This window comes from Camellia sinensis, chromosome 3, assembly GCF_055761805.1.
Source record: "Camellia sinensis isolate YWXY chromosome 3, ASM5576180v1, whole genome shotgun sequence".
Lineage (NCBI taxonomy): Eukaryota > Viridiplantae > Streptophyta > Magnoliopsida > Ericales > Theaceae > Camellia > Camellia sinensis.
This window is the reverse complement of record NC_138963.1, coordinates 213,458,407-213,485,383: the sequence shown is the minus strand read 5'-3', so window position 1 is coordinate 213,485,383 and position 26,977 is coordinate 213,458,407. Positions and strand designations below refer to the sequence as shown.

The window sequence follows — 26,977 nt, the reverse complement described above, 5'->3', positions numbered from 1 at the left end:
AATCCTAAAAAGTGAAACCAGACTTTCTGGGGGGAGAAAAAAAAACATCATTATATCTTTCTACTTATTTGATGCACTGTTGAATCAGTAAAATGTTTAGGAAAAAAAAAAAAAAAAAAAACATCAATAAAACCATAAAACAGCACATTAAGGAACAGACCCAAAAGAGAACATAACAAAAAAGGAAATTTCGGAGAATGCTCTGCTTCCATGTTCTCCCAAAAGCCAAGTAATCAATGATGCCTCCTCAAATTGCCACGTTCTCATCTTATTGGATTGAGGACCTTTTTCACATTCCAAGGATTTCAAATTCATGGGGCATGAAGTCTTCGCTTGGGCTATAGTGTTTGTTGGGGGAATACAGGCTCAGGTTGGTCACTTGACTAGTATAGAGGCACGCAAATCTCTCCACCTACATAATCGTAAATAACAATTTAAGCACAAAACCGTTTGCTGTAGCTGTTAAAACAACTTATAAATTATAACTTAACAGATTATACATTATGACTTTAATCAGAAGTTGTTAATCTGTTTGGTGTAACTGTTGGATTATAGATTTAAGTTGCTGAGTAGTGTTTGTTAAATAAACTGTGAAATAACTTTTTCAATTAATTTTTATTTTTTGTTTGTCTACATTTCTCATAAAAAATAATAATAATAATCTATAGTCCATTTGAGTCTTTTTCTATTTTTAAAAAAATAAAAAATAAAAAAATTTAAGAGTATAACCATAAATTAACATGTCCACAGCAGAAGCTGATAATCAGAAGCAAGGGGTGAGCAACTTCTCAGAATCAGCTTTTTTGAGTTAAAATAAACTGTTAAAATCAGAAACTGTTTGAAATAAGTTTAACTAAACAGTCCAAAATAACTTTTTCAAAGCTAAAAGCCATAAGTTGGCTCTGAAAAGCTGAAACAAACACCCCCTTTAAATCATTATATCGGCAGATATTTAAATTAACCTGATGTGCAAAGCGGGAAGTCTGATAGCCAGTCTTCATGAGTTGTCCCCAGACCTTATGGAACTGAGACAATTACGAAAAAAACGACAAGCATGTCATAAAATTTGTGCTAACAAGGAAACCAACTATTCATTCAATAGAAGAAAACCTCCCAACAATGAAATGAACTACAAGAGTGAGACCACTTGTTTCCGTATCAAGTACATACCTTTTGGTGAAATTGTAGCTGAGCCTGTTGGTGACTAAGACGAACTTGCTCTCTTTGAGACTAAAATGAAACCATCAAGAAAAAATATGTCAAATTTTGAATTAATCTTTTCATCATTGTTCAAAATAGTTGCTATAATTTTAAGATGTCAATGACATTTAACTGATTTGAATGATTACCAAAAAGTTAGTCATAAAGCAAGATTGTTCAAATGAGGTAGCATTAACCAGTTACTGCTAAATAAGATGCAACAAGCTACATCTACGGACGTGTAAAAAAAATGATGAGGGCAACTATATTCTCAAAATGTTTTATGAAATAAAATCAACATATCTATTTGCCCAATCACACATTCAACAAAAATTCTCAAGTGGCCATGCCACATCACTCATATTATATATAGTTCATCCCCAAAACTCAAAACTCAACAAAGAAAGGGGAAATAATGATACATTTCCATCATTGTTGATGTCTAAACATTTCCCAAATACTTCATTTCAGTTGTCATGCATAAGACCAACTCTTGTGCCTGTGGGTTATAGGGCATAGAACAAAGTGATTCCATCTATATGAAACACTTATACACCCTCGTTCAACAAGAGCATCCTTTTATAAATTGCAAAAGCATCAAAGAAACATGAACCAACCTCCAATTTGTCAAGTTTGCATGATAGTTTCTTCTCCTCATCATCATTAAGACCTTCAAACCTAAACAAAGAGAATGAACGATGTTAAGTAGAAGAAATAAATCAAGATAATACCATTTAAAGAATGAAAGAAAGAAATAAGCAAAAGACCAAGTCACACACAAGAACATCATAATCTTTCAGAAGCAATAACCAAACAGTCAATATTCTGCTCACTGTAACAGCACTACGATTGAATTATGACAGGATGGATTCAAACCCACCAACAGGAAACTGCCACACTTTCCACCTCATGGGTGCACATCATTGGGACGGGGACTCTTTCTACGTTAAAATTTTGCCAAACATCTGAGAAGGTTTCACTCGCATATAGTGGCATAAAAGAAAACTACTTACTTGAGAGACCATTTCAGATGATGTATTTTGTCTTCAACAAGATCACGCTTATTCCCCAATAGTTGAAGTTGCTGCATGAAATCACCTCATAAATTTCAGAATGGGGTGCAAAATGAAAATAAAGCATGTATGTGATCATACTTTTAATAAGCACTAGCAGCAAAGAGCATCAGGTATGTCCATATGAATAACAATGCAATTTGAAAGTGCCTAGTTTAGTATAGTCGTAAACCTGATCATAATAAATAAATCATGTTTTTTTTTAATATCATTTACAATGATAACCAGGGGGACACTGGTTGAGTGGTTAAAATCCAGCCTAATAACCTTGAGGTTGTGGGTTCAAATATGAGATGCAACCACTTTGCATTAAAGGCCAGGTCACCATGTCTATGCTACTTAACTTCCATTAGTGTTTGAAGGCATCAAAGTTACAATTCGAACCTATTAGTTGAAGAGAGAGAGAGAGAGAGAGAGAGAGAGCGAGAGAGAGAGAGAGACAAAAAAAAGTAGGGAAGAAACTATAGTTCCATCAATACCTTACGGGTATCCTTCAATTCCCAGAGGAGTTCAACCTCCTTCTCCAGCTCTGGAACAACTAGCATTGTTCTCCATCCTGGATTACAAGGATTTTGAATTACAACATGGTGTATACTTTATAAAGTTATGCTAACAACTAAATTTTATAGTACAGGTCCTACATAATCAGTGAAGACAGAGTAAGTAGTGAAAGGGCACCAACCACCACAAAATAAAACTTAGCTCAGCTAAGCTTGAATATATTTTATTTGTATCAATACAACTACTAACCCTAACAACAATAATCCAAAAAGTTCACAGCATGCTTACTCTGAGCCACTTTCATATGTTTCCAACATTTCAAATATAATTACCATTATATCTCTTATGTGTCATCAACATAAGAGTTACTGGAAAATGTGGTGCCAAAAATAATAATACTAACTGAGGTCCCTTATCTGGATGGAAGAATAATGAAGATAATCGGAAGAAAGTCAGTTACATTTAGAAGAAATCTCTGTTATGCCTAAAATTTACTTCTGTAGTCTCGAAAAAGATATCCCAAATGTTTTCAGCCAAACAAAAAAGAGCTTCAAAGCACTTTTCAATATCTGGAAAGCACAATTGTAGTGTCAGGTCTGTTCTTAGTTCAAAAGTTTCTGTGCCACATTTTTTAGAACCAGATATTTACAGGAAGATATTAGCCGACCCCATTTGATGGGACTTGAGGCTTGGTTTGGTTGGTTGGTTTATTACAGGAAGATATTGTAGAACCAAATAGAGAGTTGACAAGCGTTGTGCAACTTTCATCCAAATTTAAAAGAATGTAATAGCAATTTAATCAAATGAGGCAAGAACAAAAAAGTTCATAAGCTAGCTATTAATATTATGCCTAGGAAAAAGAAATAGAGAAAGCATACCTAGAACCTTTTTGCTGCGTAAAATGTCTCCATATATGTGATCCCCAACATAAAGAACCTACCAAATGTACACCTTATTAGAACATAATGGTAGTATGAAAACTTATTGGACAAAAAAGCATGATGTTGATTGCTATATTGGATTCAATAATGAATAAATGACTAATAGATTCCTATATAAATTGTAAAATGAATTACTTGATTAAAATAAACTTCAAAAACTTGAAACAATTTACTGCATACCAGAAAATTCAATAAGGACAGACGTTAGTTCTTGCTTATATGCAAATAACTTAACAAGGAAACATATCAATCAAGAAGATATTCTTGATAATGCCTAGAAACCATTAGAAAAATAATCTAACCATCAAAAATTCAAATAAACAAACCTGTGAACTGGACCCAGTACCCAGCAGTTTATGCAGATGACCAACATTGCCCCCTGAAAACACAAGTTCACAAAAATATGAGTAGCACATTTAATTATGTGAGTACCCAATGGAACTCAACAATCATAGAAGACAGGCCCGGAACCAAAAGCACACAATACAATCTCTGCATCTTATACAAGATAGACTTTGTAAATGAAAGATTTAGCTTCAAGTATTACCAGGAACACTCTATGTTAAAACCTATCACCTACTTCACCCACTAAACCTAACCCACTACACCACTACCACCTCACCTACTCCACTAAACCTAACCCACTACACCACTACCACCTCCACTTCACCTACTCCACCTACCACCTCCACTTTACCTACTCCATCTACCACCTACTACCACCTATTCTTCTATATATAGGAATCATTGTAACATTCAACATATATCAATCAATAATACAATTCTCTATTTCTCTTTATACATTAAATTTCTACATGGTATCAGAGCCATAAGATTTAGGCCCGTATTTTGTTTTCTCACCGGCGGGCAGCCGGCCGGCAACCTTGCCTTCGCTGCCCGCTGGAATTTTGTACACATACCTTCACTTTCCTGCCTCTTCCAACTTTCTTACAACTGTTGTCCCATAGATGGGCTTCATATCTACCGGTCCATCTATGCCTTGTGACACCTCTATACTGTGAAGTCCTCTGTCCAAATGCATCAATGGACTTCCTATGGACAACTTGCTTCTGATCAAGCTTCTCAGACCCTCTTTTCTTCCCCTCCTTGAATGGTGTTTGGTACACCTCATGGCCTCTAAATGCATAGTAATCTGAGTATTGCTGGGCTAATAACGAAGGCCTCTCGAGCAACTGAGATGGGACTTCATATTCCCTTGCCCATCCAGCATCCATAACCATCACTTTGTCACAGTCCATACCTGTGGGTATTCTGTGAGCTATGCTGATTATTGTACACGACACAAAGTCCTCGCGAATGATTTTCTGAATGACAGCATCGGTCTCGGAGTCGACAGAAGCCGTTGCTTCGTCCATAAACAGAATCTTGCTGTGTTTCAGCATGACTCTCCCCAAGCACAGAAGCTGTCTCTGTCCCACACTCCAATTGTCTCCTCCATCAACCACTGATGCATTGAGTTTTTCAGGCTTTGCAGCCACAACATCTTTTAGTGGTACTGTTTTTGTGCGAAGGGACAGAAATCATCACATTTCCCACCTTTTTTTCTTTTATTTTGTCCTCCACTTTACACCTCACATGCCTTCTCTCTGTCTAAACAATAATTTTCCACCATCTCCCTCTTTTTCTACACAATATTTTTGTACCACCGCCCACTCCATGATACCAATATTATTATTATTATTATTATTATTATTATTTTCACAAAAAAAAAAAAAAAAAAAAAAATTCATTCCAGTTGATTTTTCTGCATTACCACACCTACCATTCGAGTTTGCCAAACACACTTGCTTTATTCATATCGAGACTCACCCCGATCACCATTTTACATCAAAAAAAAAAAAAAAAACAAACAAACAAACAAAAAACAAAACAACCGCACCCACAGTGGGATTTTTCTTCTTTACTCTGCTGCGGGTCTCTTCTTCTTGCTTTTCTCTTGATTGTCCCGTGACTGCCCAGCCTCCATGCTTCCTAGACCACCAAGCAAGTTGCCTCCTCCCTAGAGATGGCAATCTGAAACCGGCCCGACGGTGACCCGACCCCCCGTCCCCGAATTTAATGGTTATTCACCGAAAAATATCCCCTACAGGCCGGGGACGGTATTCAAAATTTCATCCCCGATGATATCCGGGCCGGGGACGGGGATAGATGTTTCGTACCCGGCCCCGGCCCGGCCCGGCCCCGGCCCCGCTCCCCGGCCCCGCCCCCGCCCCCGCCCCGGTTATTCCCCGAGATGAAATTACCTTGTTGTCCTTGCATATATATATATCATATATGCTTGTGTTTGATTAGGGTTCACTTTCAGACACCAAACTTCCTCTCACACACACGGCGCTCCTCTCCCTCTCTCGCAGCTCGCCACTGGTCTCTCCTTCATCACCGGCGATCCTCCTCACCGGCGATCCTCCATCATCACCGAGCCTCTCACTCACCCACGGTGCTCCTCTCTCTCTCTCTCGCTCACCACTGGTCTCTCGCTCTCGCTCGCCACTGGTCTCTCCCTCTCTCTTTCATCTGTCACCGCCGAGCCTCCCTCCTCACCGGCGATCCTCCGATCGTCCCTTACCTCCGCTCCTCCGGCTCTCTCTGTTTCGGTATCTCTCTCTCTCTCTCTCTCTCTCTCTCTCTCTTTCTAGGGTTTACATATATGTATATTATATATATATATATATATATATATCTGAGTGTTTAGTATTCATTGCGGAGTGTGCAATGAATAAACCAGTTTGTCCCTGTAATACTTCGTTCTCTCTGTGCAGGATTAAAATAGTTTGGTTCTTAAAGAAAATATTTGGTTACAGGTCTTAGGTTTCACAGTGATCGGTTTACATTTGCCTATGATTTTTGTAATATTTTCTAATTAGTTCAATATTTCGCAGAGAACTTCCTTAAAAGTTCTACATTTGGTCACATACGGTGTTTGGTTAGTTCATTTCTTTTTAACACGAACTATTCATGAGTAATTCTAACTTGGAAAACCCTTCTCAACTTTTCTCTATGTATTTCATTCTACTAATATAGATTTATCAGGAAAAAAAAAAAAAAAATAGATTTAGAAAAGTACCCTGCCTCCCTTTCTTTTTAGTTGGATGTTGATGTCTTGTGCAAGCCTAGAATTTCTTTGTTGTTTTTTTTCTTATTGAAATAATAAGTGTTTTGAGAAGTCCTTGGAATTTATGCATTAGGTAATTATTGGAATCCACTTCATGGTTCCAATTTGGTTTCACTGATGCAATTTAGTCCACTCCATGGTAAACCACTTGTTGACCATTTAATTCAGTAACTAACCAGTTGCACTGATGCAATTCAATTGCAACTTAATGATTTGTCACAATATAAAACAATAAAATAGTATGAGACTTGGATTTTGGGACTTTAAATTGTTGAAATTCTGCATTTTTGTTTAGCTTGATGTAGTTCTTTTGTCATTATCTCTGCGTATCATATACTACAATTGATGAATAGAATTACGTTCTTATTGTACAAAAAGAAACACACACCCAATAAAAAAAAGAAAAAGAGCTTGATTATGATTGAAGTCACATATTATTGGCAACATTTTAGTGTGTGAAGGTCATGGTTTTGCAGTCTCGAGGCATGCTTATGTTGATCTGGTTCCGTAACTTGTATTCTCACAGATCTTAACTTTGATTTGTGGTGCTTTCTATTTCTGCTGGACAATATTTTTGAGTGTAATGGATTTTAATAGGTGCCTACAAAATCTTTAATTACGAATGTGCTATTTTTGGAGCAAACATTTCCTCTGAAAGTTTGCCTTGCTCATGTTACTGTTCTGTTATAGTTATTTTGTAGAGGGCATCCTAGGAATAAAATAAAGTTAAGTTGTTTACTGTTCTAATTGTTTCAATCATGTCATAATTTGTTTGAAAGATGATGAGTACTTAATTTATTTATATTAATTCAATCCATATTATTTTTATAAAGGTGAAAAATGTCAGATGTTAACTCTGAAGCACCAGTTAACTCTGAAGCACCCGTTAACTCTCAAGTACCATTTGAGAATGACACGTCACAACATTCATCGCCACCTACGAACGCACCTATGAACTCACCGTCTCCCCTCTCTAATCAACATGTTATTGACTTAGAAGAGTCTAATACTACTTGTGGAGGAACTAAAAGAAAATCAAGTGTTGTGTGGGAACATTTTAAAAAACAACAAGTCAATGGGGTGTGGAAGGCAATATGTAATTATTGTAATAAGCATCTAGGAGGTGATTCAAAAAATGGAACAAGGCATTTGCATGATCACCATAAGAGTTGTACTAGGAAGAAAGTGATGGACATGAGGCAAAAAGTGTTAACTAACAACTTTAATAGAGAGATTCCAAAAATGAATTCTTATATCTTTGATCAAGATTTTGCTAGGAAAGAGTTGTCATATGCCATAATCTTGCATGAATATCCCCTCTCTATCGTAGACCATGTTGGTTTTAAACGATATTCAGCAGCACTTCAACCATTGTTTAAAGTGCCTTCTCGAAATACGATAAAGGGTGATATTTTAAAGATTTATGATCATGAGAGGGTGAAGACATTGAGTTTGGTGGAGCATAATAAAAGTAGGGTGGCAATCACAACTGATATGTGGACTGCTAGCAATCAAAAGAAAGGATTCATGGCTGTCACCGCACACTTTATTGATGATTCATGGACATTGCAAAGTCGCATTTTGAGGTATATTTTTGTTAATTTGCAAATCATTTAAAAATTATAACTTATTCAGTTCAATTTGCATGTTATTAATACTTGTTTATGAATATCATATTTTAGGTTTATTTATGTTCCATGTCCACACACAAAAGAAGTTCTTTGTGATACTTTGCTTGAGTGTATGCTGGATTGGAATATTGATAGAAAAATCTCGACTGTTACTGTTGATAATTGCTCCACAAATGATGCCATGGTTACCATGTTGATGGATAAGTTAAGTAATTCATCTCTTTTGTTGGGTGGTACTTTGTTTCATATGCGTTGCTGTGCGCATATTTTGAATTTGATAGTGAAAGATGGATTGGATGTCATACGAGTTGGTGTGGAGAAAATTCGAGAGAGTGTAGCTTATTGGACAGCAACACCAAAAAGAGTAGAAAAATTTGAAGAAACAGTTAACCAATTGCGTATTCCACATACTAAGAAATTAGGACTTGATTGTGCAACTAGGTGGAATTCAACCTACTTGATGCTTCAGACAGCCTTATTGTATAAGGATGTTTTTTCTAGATTGAAAATTAGAGAGCCCCAATACAAGACTGTGCCAACTGAACAAGAATGGGAGTTTGCTAGAGAGATTAGTGGGAGGTTTAAGATTTTTTTTTCTATCACTGAGTTGTTTTCTGGTACAAAGTATCCCACAGCCAATGTTTGTTTCCCAGCTTTATGTGAGATTAGGATGACACTGTCTCAATGGCTCTCTTGTGAAATTGAAGTGATCAGAACAATGGCATCAAAAATGGTGGAAAAATTTGATAAATATTGGTTAGTGATACATGGTGTTATTGGGGTTGCAGTTGTACTTGATCCTAGGTATAAGATGAGTGTATTGGAGTTTTATTTTGAAAAACTTTATGGAGACAAAGCTGAAGATGAAGTTGATAGGGTTCGTCATATTTGTTATGATTTGTTGCAAGAGTATCAACACCGAGTTGGTATGGAGACCGATGTTGTTGGTGACTCTTCTGCTCATCCAAAAATTGTTACAGAGACTCTTTCAGAATTTGATTTGTTTATTAGTAGAAAGAGAAGTAAAAAAATGAAGAATGTAAGATCAGAGTTGGACCATTATCTAGATGATGATGTTTTGCCAAGAACTTCAGGTTTTGATGTTTTGAATTGGTGGAAAGCTAGTGGACCAAAGTATCCGACCTTACAGGCAATAGCTAGGGACATTTTAGCTATTCCTGTATCCACTGTTGCTTCTGAGTCAGCATTTAGTACTAGTGGAAGGTTGGTGAGTCCACATCGTAGTAGACTTCATCCAAACACATTAGAAGCATTAATGTGTGCACAAAGTTGGTTGTGGGGTGAAGAGATGAAAGGTATTATTTCATCCAATTTGCATATTATTATTTATATTACCATGGAATAATTTCACTATTGAATTTATATTCTTTACTTTTTAGGAAATTCAACATTGGAATCGGTGGGCTATGCAACTATATATGATGATGATGAGATCGAGTCGGATCAGTCATGTGCCACTTTTGTGTTAGTTGTCATCTTTTTTGTTTTAATTGTTAACATTTTTTACATTTTATTATTAGTATTAATTATTTATTTTTTTCCTTTTGTTATTTAACAGGAGTTCAAGTTGAAGGAGATGATGGAAGTTGTGTGGTTTGTATGGGTTTGAAGAAATAATGGATTTGCTTTTTTATGTTGTAATGGATATATATTTTTTTATTTTTAATTTCAATGTTTGGGTAACCTATTCCTTGCGGGTTGTGCTTGGGATTAATTATTCTCTTTGGTACTTGTTGAATTTTCTTGTGTGTGTGGGTTGCTGGACAGATGTTTGTTTTGTGTTATTTTGTTGCTACATGATGTTTTGTTTGTGTTGTTTTGTTGGACTGCTGAATTTTCATGTTGTAATGGATGTTGAATTTTTATAATGTTGCTACAGGATGTAATGGATGCTGAATTTTCAGGATGTTGCTACAGGATTTAAATGGATGTTTATTGATGTTTTGTATTTTGCTTCAGGATGTTTACATTTACAGATTTTTACAAATTTTTTTGTTGCCTCAGGATGTTTTGTATGTTGGCAACAAAATGTTGCTTCAGATTTTTAATCAATTTACAGATGTTTCAGATTTGTAATCAATTTACAGATATTTAATCCATTGTTTCAGGATGAAAATGGATTTTAAGGATGTTTTGTAAAACTGGATGTTTCAGGATGTTTTTTAATCTATTTACAGATTTTTACATTAAAAAAAAAAAAAAAAAATTCGGGGATTTTCGGGGTCGGGGATCCCCGATCCCCGATCGGGGGCGGGGATGGGGCCGGGTTTTGGGTCCCCGTCGGGGATCGGGGACGGGGACGGGGCGTATATAAATTTCGGGGATCGGGGACGGGGGGAGTAGTCCCCGGCCCCGCCCCGCCCCGTTGCCATTCCTACTCCTCCCTGCTCCTCCACTACAGCATATGGCGGCCCTCCAAATCGGAACATAACGGTGGCCTTCCGCTTCAGTTCCTTGTTTTCTGCCTTTAGCACACTTATCTCTGCTCGCGCATCCTTATACATGCGCTGGAGCAGAGCCAGTTGGGCGTTTAACTGCTGCACCTCATTTGTCCTACTCTGCAGCCGGTGCGACAGGTTTGTGACCGCCGTCATGGTCTCCACACATGACTTCAAAGTATACTGATTGGCCTCAATATCAGTTTGCACCGCCATTTTTTGCTCCACCGACCGCATCGGAAAGTTCAATGGAGCAAACACAGAGGTGTTTGGTTGAGGTTCACTGGCCACCGCACCAGTTCTCTCTCTTGTTGACTCATTGAGGTCGGGAAAGAGAGTGAGCAGACCACGGGACGAAGAGGCCATATTCTGGGTAGCTGAACGGGAAGACGAGGCCATGTTATGGGTTGCTGAGCGTTTCAGAGAAAGGTTGGTTACAGAATGGCAACAGAGTGTTCCAGAATCTCTTTCTCAGAAACGGAAGAGTTTTTTCAAAGGATTTTCGGCGGTTTCAGACTGGTTTGCACAGCCTCCGCCTCAACCTTAGTTAAATAGCCGAGGCCGACACGCCACTCTGTCGCTCACGTGCCTCGCCGCGTCTCCGGCTCACCTTTTGATGGCTCGACGCTTTCTGTCAGGCACGCCTTTTGATGAAGTGGGCGCGCCTTTTGAGGGCGCGACTTTTGAGGGCTCACTATATATATCCATATATATATATATATATTTGGGCAGCCTATATACACCATCATACACTGTATTTTTTAAGGGTCCGACAAGACTCTGTAAACTGTCCCGACATTAATTCCGGTTAGCTCCTTCATGGGTCCGACAAGACTTTGTAAACTGTCCCGACATTGATTCCGGTTAGCTCCTTTATGGGTCCGACAAGACTCTGTAAACTGTCCCGACATTGATTCCGGTTAGTTTCTACAAGGGTCCAGCAAGACTCCGTAAACTGTCACAACAACTGTCCCAACATTGTCTGCTACAACGGTCCGACATGACCCCATAAACTGTCTTCTACATCGGTCTGCCATAACCATACAGTCTTCTACAACGGTCTGACACGACCATACAGTGTCTCCTATCCTCTTTTATTTTTTATGTATTTTCTTGTTTTGTTACTCTCTCCAAACTCAAGTTGGTTAGTTCCTATCCCCCTTGAGTTTGCGGGGGGCTGTTAAAACCTATCACCTACTTCACCCACTAAACCTAACCCACTACACCACTACCACCTCACCTACTCCACTAAACCTAACCCACTACACCACTACTACCTCCACTTCACCTACTCCACCTACCACCGCCACTTTACCTACTCCATCTACCACCTACTACCACCTATTCTTCTATATATAGGAATCATTGTAACATTCAACATATATCAATCAATAATACAATTCTCTGTTAAAATCCACCTACTCTCCACCTACTTCACCCACTTAAACCTACTCCACTAAACCTAACCCACTACTTCACCCACTCTCCACCTACTTCACCCACTTAAACCTACTCCACTAAGCCTAACCCACTACACCACTACCACCTCACCTACTCCACTAAACCTAACCCACTACACCACTACCACCTCCACTTCACCTACTACACACTCACCCTCTTCTATATATAGGAATCATGAATCATTGTAATAGATATCAATATAAATCAATCAATAATACATACAATTTATTCTCTCTCTATTTCTCTTTATACATTAAATTTTACATGGTATCAGAGCAAGGTTAAGACCTTAGTATTTCTCGCTTCACCGGCGGGCGGCAACCTCGCCTTGGCCGCCCGCCGGACCTCAACCTATTCCGCTTATTTTCTACACATACCTTGACTTCTTCAACATTTTCTTACACCCCTCCTCCGCTATGTCGGCGGCAGCACCCGCATCATCGTCTAGCCTCTATCGCCGTTCACCTCGCCTCTCACATATCCGTGGTTGTACTCTTACTCGTCGTCGTCGTTGGCGTTTCTAGCGCTGCTTTTCTGCTCGTCACTGCTGTTTTTTTCCCGATTTGCTCTCTCTCTCTTAGCCATGGATTTGGGTGTGGGGTGTAGAGCTGTGGCTCTGTTGTTGGTAGCCATGTTTGCTGGCTTGAAGGTTTCAATGGCAGCAGTGTACAAGGTTGGGGACTCCGCTGGTTGAACCATCATTGGGAATATTGATTACAAGGCCTGGGCTGCTTCCAAGACGTTTCATGTTGGAGATGTCATCATTTTCGAATACAATTTTCAATGTCACGTGTTGCAAGTGCCCCACAAAGAATACCAAGCCTGCAGAAGTGTAAGACAGTAACATGCATCTTCACATACAGCTTGGGTAATGTGTAACTATCAAAAGCACAAGCTTCTTGGACATCCCTCTCTCTCATCTTTTCCCACTTTCAAACCCACTTTAATCATATCTCTCCTTTCTCTTAATTTATTTCATCCACGTTCTTTCACCCTTTTCTTTTATTTTAATATATATATATATATATTTTATTATAATATATTTTCCCTATCCCTTGTTAGTAAGCATCACCCGTTTTCCATTCTCTTATTATTATTTATTTTATATTCCACCAAAAAAAAAAAAAAAAAATCTGCTGTTTTTCTTATCACCCATCCACAAATATTTTTCTCTATTTTCTTTATCCATTATTTTCTTTTATTTTATTTTTCTTATTAAACAAAACAACACCACAAAATAACACCAACAACATTCCACAACCTTGTCATTTTATTCATATCAGGGGATCAACCCCGATCACACTTTTACATAAAAAAAAAAAAAAAAAAAAACCCCACACAAACAAAAACAAAACTACCACACCCACAGTGGGATTTTTCTTCTCTACTCAGCCGCCGGTCTTTTCTTCTTGCCTCCGTCCTGGGTGGTCCTTGCCGGTGTTGCCTCCGTGCTTCCTAGACCACCAAGCAAGTTGCCTCCTCCCTGCTCCTCCACTACAGCATACGGTGGACCTCCAAATCGGAACATCACGGTGGCCTTCCGCTTCAGCTCCTTATTTTCCGCCTTTAGCACACTTAACTCTGCTCGCGCATCCTTATACATGCGTTGGAGCAGAGCCAGTTGGGCGTTTAACTGCTGCACCTCATTTGTCCTACTCTGCAGCCGGTTCGACAAATTTGTAACCGCAGTCATGGTTTCCACACATGACTTCAATGTATACTGATTGGCCTCCACATCCGACTGCACTGCCATTCTTTGCTCCACCGACCGCATCGGAAAGTTCAACGGAGCAAAACCAGAGGTGTTTGGTTGAGGTTCACGGGCCTCCGCACCAGTTATCTCTCTTGTTGACTCGTTGAGGTCGGGAAAGAGAGTGAGTAGACCACGGGATGAAGAGGCCATATTCTGGGTAGCTGAACGGGAAGAAGAGGCCATGTTTTTTGGGTTGCTGAGTGTTTCAGCGAAATAGTAATTTCAGACTGATAATATTCGGAAGGGGAGTGTTTCAAGATTTGCAGCTCTTAGAGGCAATCTCTCAGAAAAACGAATATCTCTCTCAGAAAATGAAGAGTTTTTCAGAAGTTTTTTCCCAAGTTTTTTTGTCTTCGCTTCTGCCTCAAGCACAGCCTCCGCATTGGTTTATATTGACACTGACGACGCGGCCGACACGCCACTCTGTCGCTCACGTGCCTCGCCGCGTCTCCGGCTCACCTTTTGATGGCTCGACGCTTTCTGTCGGGCACTACTTTTGATGAAGTGGGCGCGCCTTTTGAGGGCGCAACTTTTGATGGCACGTCTTTTTATGGATTGGGCACGCCTTTTGATGGCACGCCTTTTGAAAGATTGGGCACACCTTTTGAGGGTGCGACTTTTTAGGGGTCCGACAAGACTCTGTAAACTGTCCCGACATTGATTCCGGTTAGCTCCTTCATGGGTCCGACAAGACTCTGTAAACTGTCTCGACATTGATTCCGGTTAGCTCCTTTATGGGTCCGACAAGACTCTGTAAACTGTCCCGACATTAATTCCGGTTAGCTCCTTTATGGGTCCGACAAGACTCTGTAAACTGTCCCGACATTGATTCCGGTTAGCTCCTTTATGGGTCCGACAAGACTCTGTAAACTGTCCCGACATTGATTCCGGTTAGTTTCTACAAGGGTCCAGCAAGACTCTGTAAACTGTCACAACAACTGTCACAACATTGTCTGCTACAACGGTCCGACATGACCCCATAAACTGTCTTCTACATTGGTCTGACACAATCATCCAGTGTCTTCTACACCGTTATGACACCACCATACAGTGTCCTCTACATGGTTATGACACCCCCATACAGTGTCCTCTACAACGTTATGACACCACCATCCAGTGTCTTCACCAATGGTCTGACACGACCATACAGTGTCTCTTCTCCTCTTTTATTTTTATGTATTTTCTTGTTTTGTTACTCTCTCCAAACTCAAGTTGGTTAGTTCCTATCCCCCTTGAGTTTGCGGGGGCTGTTAAAATCCACCTACTCTCCACCTACTTCACCCACTTAAACCTACTCCACTAAACCTAACCCACTACTTCACCCACTCTCCACCTACTTCACCCACTTAAACCTACTCCACTAAGCCTAACCCACTACACCACTACCACCTCACCTACTCCACTAAACCTAACCCACTACACCACTACCACCTCCACTTCACCTACTACACACTCACCCTTTTCTATATATAGGAATCATGAATCATTGTAATAGATATCAATATAAATCAATCAATAATACATACAATTTATTCTCTCTCTATTTCTCTTTATACATTAAATTTTACATTCTCTATTTCTCTTTATACATTAAATTTCTACACTCTACAATTCTTATTCAGGCTCTTTAATGGTATCATTGAAGTACCTCCCACCTAGGCCATTAAAAATGAAATTCGTAAGAACACAAAACAATAACCGATAAGGATGTTGTAGGTAAATTCTACAGATCATAGGATATGTACACCAACCTGAGGCATAGGAGTGCCATTATCAGTATTAAGTAGCATCCCAGACTCGGGTTCAACCTCAAAAAGATTGGCACGATTCTCATCATGGAAAAAACTTGGTTTTGCACTGTAGAAATATAATTGCTTTTTTTAGATTATAAATCCAAACAATGCATAATAATTATGAAAATATGGTACGCATGTTCATTAATTAACATCAAACTCTATAAAATGCTACGAAGTTGCAATTTGAAATTGTTGAAAGAGTTCAAAAGCATGAACCAGTTTTTAAAAAATGGTGTGTTTTCCAGTCAACAATAGAAGCTCACAAGATCATCTGCAGGCACATGAATCGAAGACCCACGTGGAATCGCCATGATGAAGCCACATGGCATTGTCATGATGACTCAACGACATTCATGGGGTGGCATGCAGACCAATGAGGCAACTATGCATGCAAGCCATCAGTCCCAGCTAGCAGACAAGGTGAAAAAGCAAATATGAAAATATTGTGCAATGAGATTGGACCTTTTTTCTATATGAAAATATATTAACTGCTAGTGTAGACTACAATATGTATGATGGAGCATTCCCTACTCAGAAGTGAAAAAATAATAAAACTAATAATTTAAGAAAAAAACACAAAATGCACGTGTCAAATTGAGATCCATAGAGCTAAAGACACCTAATCAAAGGTAAAGTATAGATGAATTAAATAAAGAAAATGAAATGACAACTGCAACTGCAACAACTTCAACCTATAGTGTATAACAGGTTATAATGTTTCAAGGAAAGAACAAAACCAGCCCGTGATAACCACATTGAAGTATTGGAGCCACTCAAAATTTGATGTGGAACCACTATCCAGTGTCTGGGGCCCACAGAGAAAATTCATTACGATCTTTGTGTAGTCCCATAGACTGCAACAGATTTAAGTGAGATTTTAAATTATGTCAGCTCGCTATAAATATAGCCTACTTTCAGAAAACTAAGCCCTCAAGTTAATACAAAAATATGTATTCTAGAGGAGGGAGGGAGGGAGGGATGGAAAGATCTCATGAAAAAAATCAATATAAAAAACATAATCCTATTGGGATAATAAAAAAGTAATAATCAATTATATGAATTATTTTAGAAGGCAAAAAGGATTTGAGAATAGAATTGTTGCATGACAGAAAGGGGAATTTTGTTGTCAACAGAATAGAAGACGTTTGACATGTTCTTCATAGCATATGAGGTTCACTCAAATCAATAATATAAATGGAAAATATTATTCCTCAAATTTTAGATAATGATTATCTAATCACCGCCAAACAAATTAATCTCAAATTTGATGGTGAAAAAAAAAATTGCTAACCGAAATGGTAGATATAATTTAGTGAATAATTGATTCCAGAAAGAGTACAAATACCTCTTCAAAGAGCGAGGATCATAAATCTTAATTCCACATATTAACAAGACAGCATCAAACACAAGTAATCACAATGGAATTTTTTTCAACGGGGATGGGGCCATGATAACACAATATGCGGAAATAACTAATTCCCTCTGTCAGAAAATATACGCAGGGGCCATAAAGTACTTGATTCTTTTCCTGAGCACTGTGGAGGTAGAGACTCATAAATCTTCTCAGAGGGAACTATTACTAACAGCATAATCTAAAAATATAAAGCCATCCATCCTAAAACCTTCACATTGAAAGAACTTAAGAAAAGCACCAACCTATTTGTCACCAGAAATGTGGAACGACCAGAATCTCGGAGCATTTTGATCATGGGAACTATTAAGGTATCCTCATTAATATACCTAACACACAAAAGGCACACCTGTCAAATGGGGAAATAACTACTTCAAAACGCCTAACAGTTAATGACTATAATATTATGATAGACTTGATTCACAAATTTTCCAGACAGGTGACGAGTATGATCAACTAAATCAATGTATCTCCAAGCCTAACAAAATACTATTAGAAACCAAGTCTTTTCAAACAAATTGGTGGAAATGGTGACTACCATTTGTTTAACCCATCCTCCCTAGTTTTGAGAGAATGTTTATGAGCTAGGCGTTCATGCGTTCCTTTTTTGACCTAACCTCTCAGGCTGTGAGGTATTTTAATGTAGGCTAGGCTTGTGTTACGTTTGGGACACTTTATGGACACCCATGTCTTATGTTTGGACATGCCTCAGACCTTTGTGTGTGCGTGTGTGTTTTTTTTTAAGAAAACTAAATTTAGAAAACTAATTTGGGGTTAGAGTAAAATATATAGAAATCTATTAAGCATCGTGTACGAGTACCAAGTGCTTACCCAGTACGGGTATGCATACTGGTAAGGCTGCACGCATACTGGGTACGTGAAACATCCACCCAGTATGCAAAATACTTTGGGAACGGATCGAGCACAACATGAATACAGGACTGGTACAACATATGTATGTTTCAGGTACATGATAGGTAACGTTTTGAATACTTTTGTGGGTACTTCATGACATAAATGTAACTCTTTAAAATTATAGAGGTACTGGAACAATTACATTGTGCCTATTTTTAGAAACTTTTAAGGGCAATTCTATATGCATACCACAAAAAATCTTAGTACACACTATTTGTGTCATTCGGATATAAACTTTTGAACAAAAGTAAAATGTTTGGACATAAATTTCCGAAAAAAAATGAATTGTTCAGATGTACATTTTGTTCAACTGTTTATGTTCGAACAATTAGTTTTTGTTCGGAAGTTTATGTCTGAGCATTTAATTTTTTCAAAACTTTATATCTGAACGACATGAATAGTGTGTATTGAGATTTTTTGTAGTGTGTGAATAGAATTAGCTAAACTTTAAACATATATGGTATTTTTGCAATTATTTTTTGCATTTGATTTTTTAATTGTTATATGCAAGGTTTTAAAAAGCGGCCGCAACCGTTACGTAACGCCGTTACGTAACGGTTTTGGCGGTTACCGCCACCCGTTATGGCCGCTTTTGCAGTGTAATTGAGATTCACAGGTGTGTAGGCTGTAGCGGCTGCCGTAGCGGTCGTAACGGTGCCGTACCAATCGTAACGGTGCCGTAACAATCGTAACGGCCTGTTACGCACCGTTACGTAACAGTTCCAAACTGTTTTTTTCGAAAAAACACACAAAAAAAAGCTGAAAGTGAGGGAAGAAGGATAGAGAGAAGAGGGAAGATAAATAGAGAAAATGGAGGAGCAAGAGATAGATAGAGAGAGAGAGAGAGAGAGAAGAGAGAAGATGAACATGTTATTGATTTGTTAAAACTATAAAACCTATGCTATTCTATTCAGCTGCTATCACTAAACCATTTTGTTTGTGTGTGCCTATCTATATATTGTTTGAAAATAATAATAATAATAATAATACTAATAAGTGTGGTCAATATCTATTTGGCTTGGTTAAAATATGTATATATATATATATATAATAGTTAGTGATTGATTTTTTGTAAAATATAAAGTCATTAATTATTAAAATAAAATGTAAAAAACTCAGTTTATAGTGATTTAAAAATATGAAATATATTGAATCATACTTAAAAATTTACAAAAATTGATCAATATTTATTTTTAACCCAATAAATATGATCATGGAAAAAAAATATGCGTATTGGTAAGTTTTTTTTTCAAATTGTGCGAAAAATAAAAAAATTCACGGTTCCGGTTACTGCAACCGTTACACTACGGCCTTTACACCCCGCAACCGCAACCACGTCACCGCCACCGTTATGGCGACCGCAACCGCTTTTCAGAACCTTGCAAACGTGTCTTGCAAAAAGTAGAATGATTTAAAAATTTTGACATGCCACGTGGCATGTTCGACATGTGTTAGACACAACACCCATTTTGGAGTGTTCATGCTTCCTAGCAAAGTGCAATGCCTGCATTATATCAATTGATTCATCGTGGTAGATGAAGAAAAAAACGCACGGAACACAATCTAGATTTAGATTTGTAATGCCTAAAAGCAAATAGTGAACTAGCTTATTCCAAACAAACCATGACTTTAAAAAGGCTAGACATTCTCGGGATTTAGCAAGGTACACAAACTAGAGACATAGAGAACGTTTCCAATCCAATATAGAATGAAACTCTTGGTTGCAAATATTGGAGTTTTTTGTTTGATCAACAATAGAAAAATGAACAAAATAATCTACTATTTTGGAGAGAAAATGAAAAGGATAGAATACACATGACCTAAGGAAATGTGGCAATTAAAGGGCCAACAATAATGAGGCAGATCTTTGGAGTCACTCTAGCACCTTGAAGAAGCTGTGAAGAAGATTCTTAAGTGAAAAAGACAAACGCTAACACCATTAGACTTATGGCAACATGTTCTCACATCACATGCTTCATTGTAATTTTTCTCATTATGCTTATTCTTAAAGTTTCTTTTGTGTGTGCGCCCCTTGCTGGCTGCTAACAACTTCTTCCTCCTTCGCACCTTCCTTTCCATCACAGTAAATTTGTGTACCTCAAATGCACTAAGGAATTATAATTAATTACTTTTCCATAAATACTTAAAGCAAATATTCACAAGTGAATCAAAGCATCAGTTAATTGAAAGTCTAAAACAGGTACTCTCTTAGTACTACTTGTAAAGCGTACTCTAAAACAGGTACTCTCTTACTCGGCATCCTCTGGAAATTTTCCGGGATTATTATCCTTGAAGTCAACAAGTTGAGCAAACAAATAGGCTTCAGCCAGTGAAAAAAGGGTATCAATCAGTGCATAATTAGGTTCATCAAATGTGTCTCGTATCAAAGTACTTCCATATGTTGCAACTTTATCTTCTTTTAATAACTCCCTATATCCATGGTATGCTACTTTCACATACTTGTGTCGATCCATCTGTATGATATCAAGAAAAAAAACTAATAAATAAACAGGAAAAAAAAAATAAGTAACAAATTTCAGTTGACAAAATTTGCATGAAAATAATAGAATCAGCAAGTGGTGTCCATTAAGACTCCGTGTGTGTGTGCGTGTGCGTGTGCATATGTTCCTGCCACTAAAAACAAGTACATGAGACGATTAAACTACCTTCAATATGTTGCCCCACTTTTTGTCAAGAACCAAACCTCTGACCATGTACTTCCAATCAAAAGTCCACTCCAACAACTACACAAAAATCACTTTCATCAAATAAATTGCTGATTCTTGCTTCAAGTGTTAGAATACCAAACAATTAAGACATGATTAATAACAAAGGACCATTACTTATCAAGACATAAGGTTAAACCTTTTTTTAAATGAAAACAAAAAAATCAACCCTTATTGTTAAAACTTATCACCTACTTCACCCACTTAAACCTACTCCACTAAACCTAACCCACTACACCACTACCACCTCACCTACTCCACTAAACCTAACCCACTACACCACTACCACCTCCACTTCACCTACTCCTTACCTACTACACACTCACCCTCTTCTATATATAGGAATCATGAATCATTGTAATAAATACAAAATTACAAACATCAATCAATAATACAATTCTCTTTTTCTCTTTATACATTAAATTTCTACATGGTATCAGAGCAAGGTTAAGCACTTAGTATTTTTCGCTTCACCGGCGGGCGGCAACCTCGCCTTGGCCGTCCGCCGGACCTCAATCTATTCCGCTTATTTTCTACACATACCTTGACTTCTTCAACATTTTCTTACACCCCTCCTCCGCTATGTCGGCGGCGGCACCCGCATCATCGTCTAGCCTCTATCGCCGTTCACCTCGCCTCTCACATATCCGTGGTTGTACTCTTACTCGTCGTCGTCGTTGGCGTTTCTGGCGCTGCTTTTCTGCTCGTCACTGCTGTTTTTTTCCCGATTTGCTCTCTCTCTCTTAGCCATGGATTTGGGTGTGGGGTGTAGAGCTGTGGCTCTGTTGTTGGTAGCCATGATTGCTGGCTTGAAGGTTTCAATGGCAGCAGTGTACAAGGTTGGGGACTCCGCTGGTTGAACCATCATTGGGAATATTGATTACAAGGCCTGGGCTGCTTCCAAGACGTTTCATGTTGGAGATGTCATCATTTTCGAATACAATTTTCAATGTCACGTGTTGCAAGTGCCCCACAAAGAATACCAAGCCTGCAGAAGTGTAAGACAGTAACATGCATCTTCACATACAGCTTGGGTAATGTGTAACTGTCAAAAGCACAAGCTTCTTGGACATCCCTCTCTCTCTCTCTCTCCATGGACCCAACATCATCATCATGCACCCACTCTATCTCCCTCTCTCTCATCTTTTCCCACTTTCAAACCCACTTTAATCATCTCTCTCCTTTCTCTTAATTTATTTCATCCACGTTCTTTCACCCTTTTCTTTTATTTTAATATATATATATATATATATTTTATTATAATATATTTTCCCTATCCTTTGTTAGTAAGCATCACCCGTTTTCCATTCTCTTATTATTATTTATTTTATATTCCACCAGAAAAAAAAAAAAAAAATCACACTGCTGTTTTTCTTATCACCCATCCACAAATATTTTTCTCTATTTTCTTTATCCATTATTTTCTTTTATTTTATTTTTCTTATTAAACAAAACAACACCACAAAATCACACCAACAACATTCCACAACCTTGTCATTTTATTCATATCAGGGGATCAACCCCGATCACACTTTTACATCAAACAAAAAAAAAAAAAAAACCCACACAAACAAAAACAAAACTACCACATCCACAGTGGGATTTTTCTTCTCTACTCAGCCGCCGGTCTTTTCTTCTTGCCTCCGTCCTGGGTGGTCCTTGCCGGTGTTGCCTCCGTGCTTCCTAGACCACCAAGCAAGTTGCCTCCTCCCTGCTCCTCCACTACAGCATATGGTGGACCTCCAAATCGGAACATCACGGTGGCCTTCCGCTTCAGCTCCTTGTTTTCTGTCTTTAGCACACTTATCTCTGCTCGCGCATCCTTATACATGCGTTGGAGCAGAGCCAGCTGGGAGTTTAACTGTTGCACCTCATTTGTCCTGCTCTGCAGCCGGTGCGACAGGTTTGTGACCGCAGTCATGGTTTCCACACATGACTTCAGAGTATACTGATTGGCTTCAATATCAGTTTGCACCGCCATTTTTTGCTCCACCGACCGCATCGGAAAGTTCAACGGAGCAAAACCAGAGGTGTTTGGTTGAGGTTCACTGGCCACCGCACCAGTTATTTCTCTTGTGGACTCGTTCAATTCTGGAAAGAGCGTGAGCAGACCACGGGAAGAGGAGGCCATGTTCTGGGTAGCTGGACGGGAAGAAGAGGCCATGTTGCTGAGTGTTTCAGAGACGGGTTGGTTACAGAGTATTACAGAGTTTCTCTCTCAGTAAAGGAAGAGTTTTTTTCAGAGGATTTTCAGAAGTTTTTTGTCTGCCTCAGCCTCAGCATCAACATTGGTTAAATAGACGGGGCAGCCACGCGTATCGCGCGCCACTTGCCGCCAGACGACAAACGGGCGCGCCAGCCAAGGCACTCACGTGCCTCGCCATCATATCTGGCACGCCTTTTTATGGATTGGGCACGCCTTTTTATGGCACGCCTTTTGAAAGATTGGGCACACCTTTTGAGGGTGCGACTTTTTAAGGGTCCGACAAGACTCTGTAAACTGTCCCGACATTGATTCCGGTTAGCTCCTTTATGGGTCCGACAAGACTCTGTAAACTGTCCCGACATTGATTCCGGTTAGTTTCTACAAGGGTCCAGCAAGACTCTGTAAACTGTCACAACAACTGTCACCACATTGTCTGCTACAACGGTCCGACATGACCCCATAAACTGTCTTCTACATCGGTCTGACACCACCATACAGTGTCATCTACCACGTTATGACACCCCCATACAGTGTCCTCTACAACGTTATGACACCCCCATACCGTGTCCTCTACAACGTTATGACACCACCATCCAGTGTCTTCACCAATGGTCTGACACGACCATACAGTGTCACCTATCCTCTTTTATTTTTATGTATTTTCTTGTTTTGTAACTCTCTCCAAACTCAAGTTGGTTAGTTCCTATCCCCCTTGAGTTTGCGGGGGGCTGTTAAAACTTATCACCTACTTCACCCACTTAAACCTACTCCACTAAACCTAACCCACTACACCACTACCACCTCACCTACTCCACTAAACCTAACCCACTACACCACTACCACCTCCACTTCACCTACTCCTTACCTACTACACACTCACCCTCTTCTATATATAGGAATCATGAATCATTGTAATAAATACAAAATTACAAACATCAATCAATAATACAATTCTCTTTTTCTCTTTATACATTAAATTTCTACACTTATTAAATAAGAGCAGGAAAAAAAATTACAGTTGACAAATAAAATCAAATTTTTAGATAATAAGAAACATAATGTGTGATCTATTAAAAAAATGAAAGTACCCTGCCAATATTTCCTTAAATTTCTACTAATAACATGCAAATCTAGTTTAATTTCATTTTTTTGAATATAATTAAAAAATTGATTAATTTCATGTGAAAAATCACTAACAGAGAGCATGTACATAAGCATGTCATTCATACATTTTTTCTATGACAAACCATGGCCAAACACAAACTTAAGCATTGCAGAATGGAGAAAAATGCAGACTAACCTCTGGAGGGTATTTCAAATCATACACCAGCTTTCTGACAGTGCCTTCATATGCAAGAGATTCAAAAGTTTCAGGTTTGTATTGTGCCAAGGTATAATCCATGTCAAAACCAACCGCAACAATACTTTTCATGTTTAAAGATCTAATGCAAAATATTTGCTTTCCAATATTAATTTTTCAACCCCCTCTGCGAGATGACCAAATACATGCCTGACCACCATCACTGAATGTCATGCTCTGAAATTGTGATGTTTTGCCATCTATACCAGTCCCATCCATTGTATAACTAGCTTGCAAATCATTAGCTCCTGAAAGAATTTAGCAAAAAAAGGTGGGGAAAACAATGAGTACCTGGTAGTGATTAAGAATGGCATCAAACCCATATCATGACAGCATGATGCATTGATAAAATGGCAATCACATGAACCTAAATTGACTAACAAAATCAAATAAGAACAGAAATTGCATGGGACAAGTAGAAACCAACCAAACATTTAATCAATTTCAATATGCACTGGTGTTTGCTGTGCTCACCTCAAAGCTCACATTCATAGTGAAGTAACCATTACTAGCCATTAAATTACAGTATATAAATTCCCTCAAGCATAAATCCATCTTATTTATTGTTACAACAAAGAGACTTTTCATTTAAAATCAGGAAACAAATACAACGAGCTGCAGAGATATTCTTATATGAAAAGGAAATTATCTGATCAAAGGCAATCCAAAGAGTGAATAAGCATAATTATTTTTTTAGTTGTTCAGATTGACATTGATATTTATCCAGATGCAGGTCAAATCAATAAATTTTAGACTAGCTAATCAGAGAAGAGAAACACGTCTCCTTGTTAGCATTGTTGTGAACGCTGACTACCTACAAGTTTATCCTTTGCATAAAAAATAAAAAAACACTGCGCTTTACATAGTATTTAGAGACACATCACTCACAAAGCCACCAAAAAAAACAAAACAAAACAAAAAAAAGTAATGTGATCAGATGGCAGTATACTATTATTTTTAGGATTTCATGACATCCAATTGTCTATCTTTTCTTTTCTTTCCCTCTCTTTTGATATAGCTCTATAATGGTAATAAACTCATTCTTGTAGATAAATTCAAAGTCTATGGAAACAAGTCACTGCAAATTTTTATAGATTTGGTGACTTGAGTCTGCATTTAATATTTATCCAAAGAATTGACATGCACTGATAATTCCGATGATGACATCTAGCAAGGATTTGAAGCAATTGGGTAACTGTAACCTTAATTATCGCTTCAGTGTTATTCCAGCCACATGCAGTTAGTGATATCTCCAACTCCTCATTTTATGATATTCACCCTCCAATCCAACAAAATTCACACAGAATAAATCAAAAGCCCACCAATTTCTCTCACTTGCCTCCCTCTCAACAGTCATATACGTCAACCATATTGAAGACTAAAGAATAAAAAATTAGGGGGAAAAGAATGAAGCATAAGTCAAAAGCTGAAAACAGGGAACAAGACTTTTCCAACAAACAAAACCTTAACAACTTACCTTCAATGACAATAACACAAAGCCCAGGGCGTTGTGTTTCCAACTCTCAAGTAAATTGCTCCTAGAACCACCTAAAGTCCAATTCCTCACATAAAAAACAGTCTACCAAAAAAAAAAACACTAAACCAATAACTAAGGTTATGGTAACCAATTGCTTCACTAAAATGAACAAATAAACAGAACCCTAAATTCATTCAACAAAACTAATAAAACAATGCTAGACATGTAAGATTTCCAGGAAATAACACATACCCACCTTATAATTCCGTCCTCTCTTGCCCGAAGATCGATAAAAAGTTCTAAAAATTGAGGAGTGAAAGCGAAGGGAATGAAAATCAGGAGGAAGAGGGGGAGGAGGAGGAGAGAGGCAAAAGGACAAAATGGGTCTCTCTGGAAATCGCATCTTGGACTTATTAAATGGGCATATTTGGAGGAAGAAAGTTAGAGAGTGAGGACGAAATGCTAGTGATAAGTGTCGACTCGCTGTGATTACCAGTTGGCGATGCAAGTCCAGATTGCATGTAAGAGAATCGTTGTTGTTATGCGATCTTCGATTGATGGGTTGGGATAGGAATGTGATTATTCGGGATAGGAATTGACGATTTTCAGCGAAGCTCAAGTCTAGAAGAGGCGAGGGAAAGGGTTGCGCCACGTGGGTTGCGTTGCGTTGCGTTACTTTGGTGGCGGCTGGCAATGACTTGCGGCGGCGAGAGCAGGGTGGTCGCGGTGATCGACGGCGTTCAATGGCGGTGGTGAATATAATCTTTTTTTGTCGACGCTCGTAACTGAAAAAACTACAAGGCTGTGGAGGAGCAGAAAGAGTGGTGATGCTATGGTACATTTTGATGTACCATACATTAGTTATGAGATTATGTGGTTTGATATCATAACTAATATTATATAAATCATAACTATTCTCATATTAACTCATAAC

General features: G+C 38.4%; 2 protein-coding genes and 1 long non-coding RNA gene across 4 annotated transcripts; 1 reads left to right on the top strand and 2 right to left on the bottom strand.

The window, feature by feature from the left end:
- Positions 1–23: 23 nt before the first annotated feature.
- LOC114281900 (uncharacterized) lies at positions 24–26,892 on the bottom strand. Of its 2 annotated transcripts, none has more exons than XM_082922197.1 (16): positions 26,296–26,892; positions 24,507–24,814; positions 20,941–21,018; positions 20,528–20,748; positions 17,605–17,688; positions 16,686–16,802; positions 15,904–16,009; positions 4,042–4,094; positions 3,851–3,887; positions 3,653–3,710; positions 2,753–2,829; positions 2,214–2,284; positions 1,818–1,878; positions 1,171–1,230; positions 963–1,025; positions 24–412 (listed from the first exon to the last, which is right to left on the bottom strand). In XM_082922197.1, the coding sequence occupies exons 2-16, from the start codon at positions 24,636–24,638 to the stop codon at positions 290–292; spliced, it is 1,341 nt and encodes a 446-aa protein (XP_082778323.1). In that variant the 5' UTR covers positions 24,639–24,814; positions 26,296–26,892; the 3' UTR covers positions 24–289. The 2 variants fall into 2 exon arrangements, with proteins under 2 accessions (XP_082778323.1, XP_082778322.1); XM_082922196.1 differs by having other exon boundaries at positions 26,300–26,892.
- On the top strand, positions 5,949–10,450 carry LOC114263561 (putative AC transposase). Its single transcript, XM_082922195.1, has 5 exons — positions 5,949–6,330; positions 7,682–8,434; positions 8,531–9,795; positions 9,880–9,964; positions 10,059–10,450. The coding sequence occupies exons 2-5, from the start codon at positions 7,689–7,691 to the stop codon at positions 10,069–10,071; spliced, it is 2,109 nt and encodes a 702-aa protein (XP_082778321.1). The 5' UTR covers positions 5,949–6,330; positions 7,682–7,688; the 3' UTR covers positions 10,072–10,450.
- Positions 12,940–15,594, bottom strand: LOC145823088 (uncharacterized). Its single transcript, XR_014365220.1, has 2 exons — positions 15,561–15,594; positions 12,940–15,457 (listed from the first exon to the last, which is right to left on the bottom strand). It is a non-coding gene; the product is annotated as an uncharacterized LOC145823088 (long non-coding RNA).
- Positions 26,893–26,977: the final 85 nt, after the last annotated feature.

Bases quoted from the DNA above. Each gene is read 5' to 3' on its own strand.
- LOC114281900 (XM_082922197.1), bottom strand. From the start codon at position 24,638: ATGAAAAGTATTGTTGCGGTTGGTTTTGACATGGATTATACCTTGGCA. The intron at 17,689-20,527 runs GTAAGAGAGTAC...TTTGTGTGTTAG, and splicing joins AAATTTCCAGAGGATGCCGA to GTATATTAATGAGGATACCT. The intron at 16,010-16,685 runs GTTTTGTTCTTT...ATATTTCTACAG, and splicing joins AATGTGGTTATCACGGGCTG to TGCAAAACCAAGTTTTTTCC.
- LOC114263561 (XM_082922195.1), top strand. From the start codon at position 7,689: ATGTCAGATGTTAACTCTGAAGCACCAGTTAACTCTGAAGCACCCGTT. The intron at 8,435-8,530 runs GTATATTTTTGT...ATCATATTTTAG, and splicing joins TTGCAAAGTCGCATTTTGAG to GTTTATTTATGTTCCATGTC. The intron at 9,796-9,879 runs GTATTATTTCAT...TTTACTTTTTAG, and splicing joins GTGGGGTGAAGAGATGAAAG to GAAATTCAACATTGGAATCG.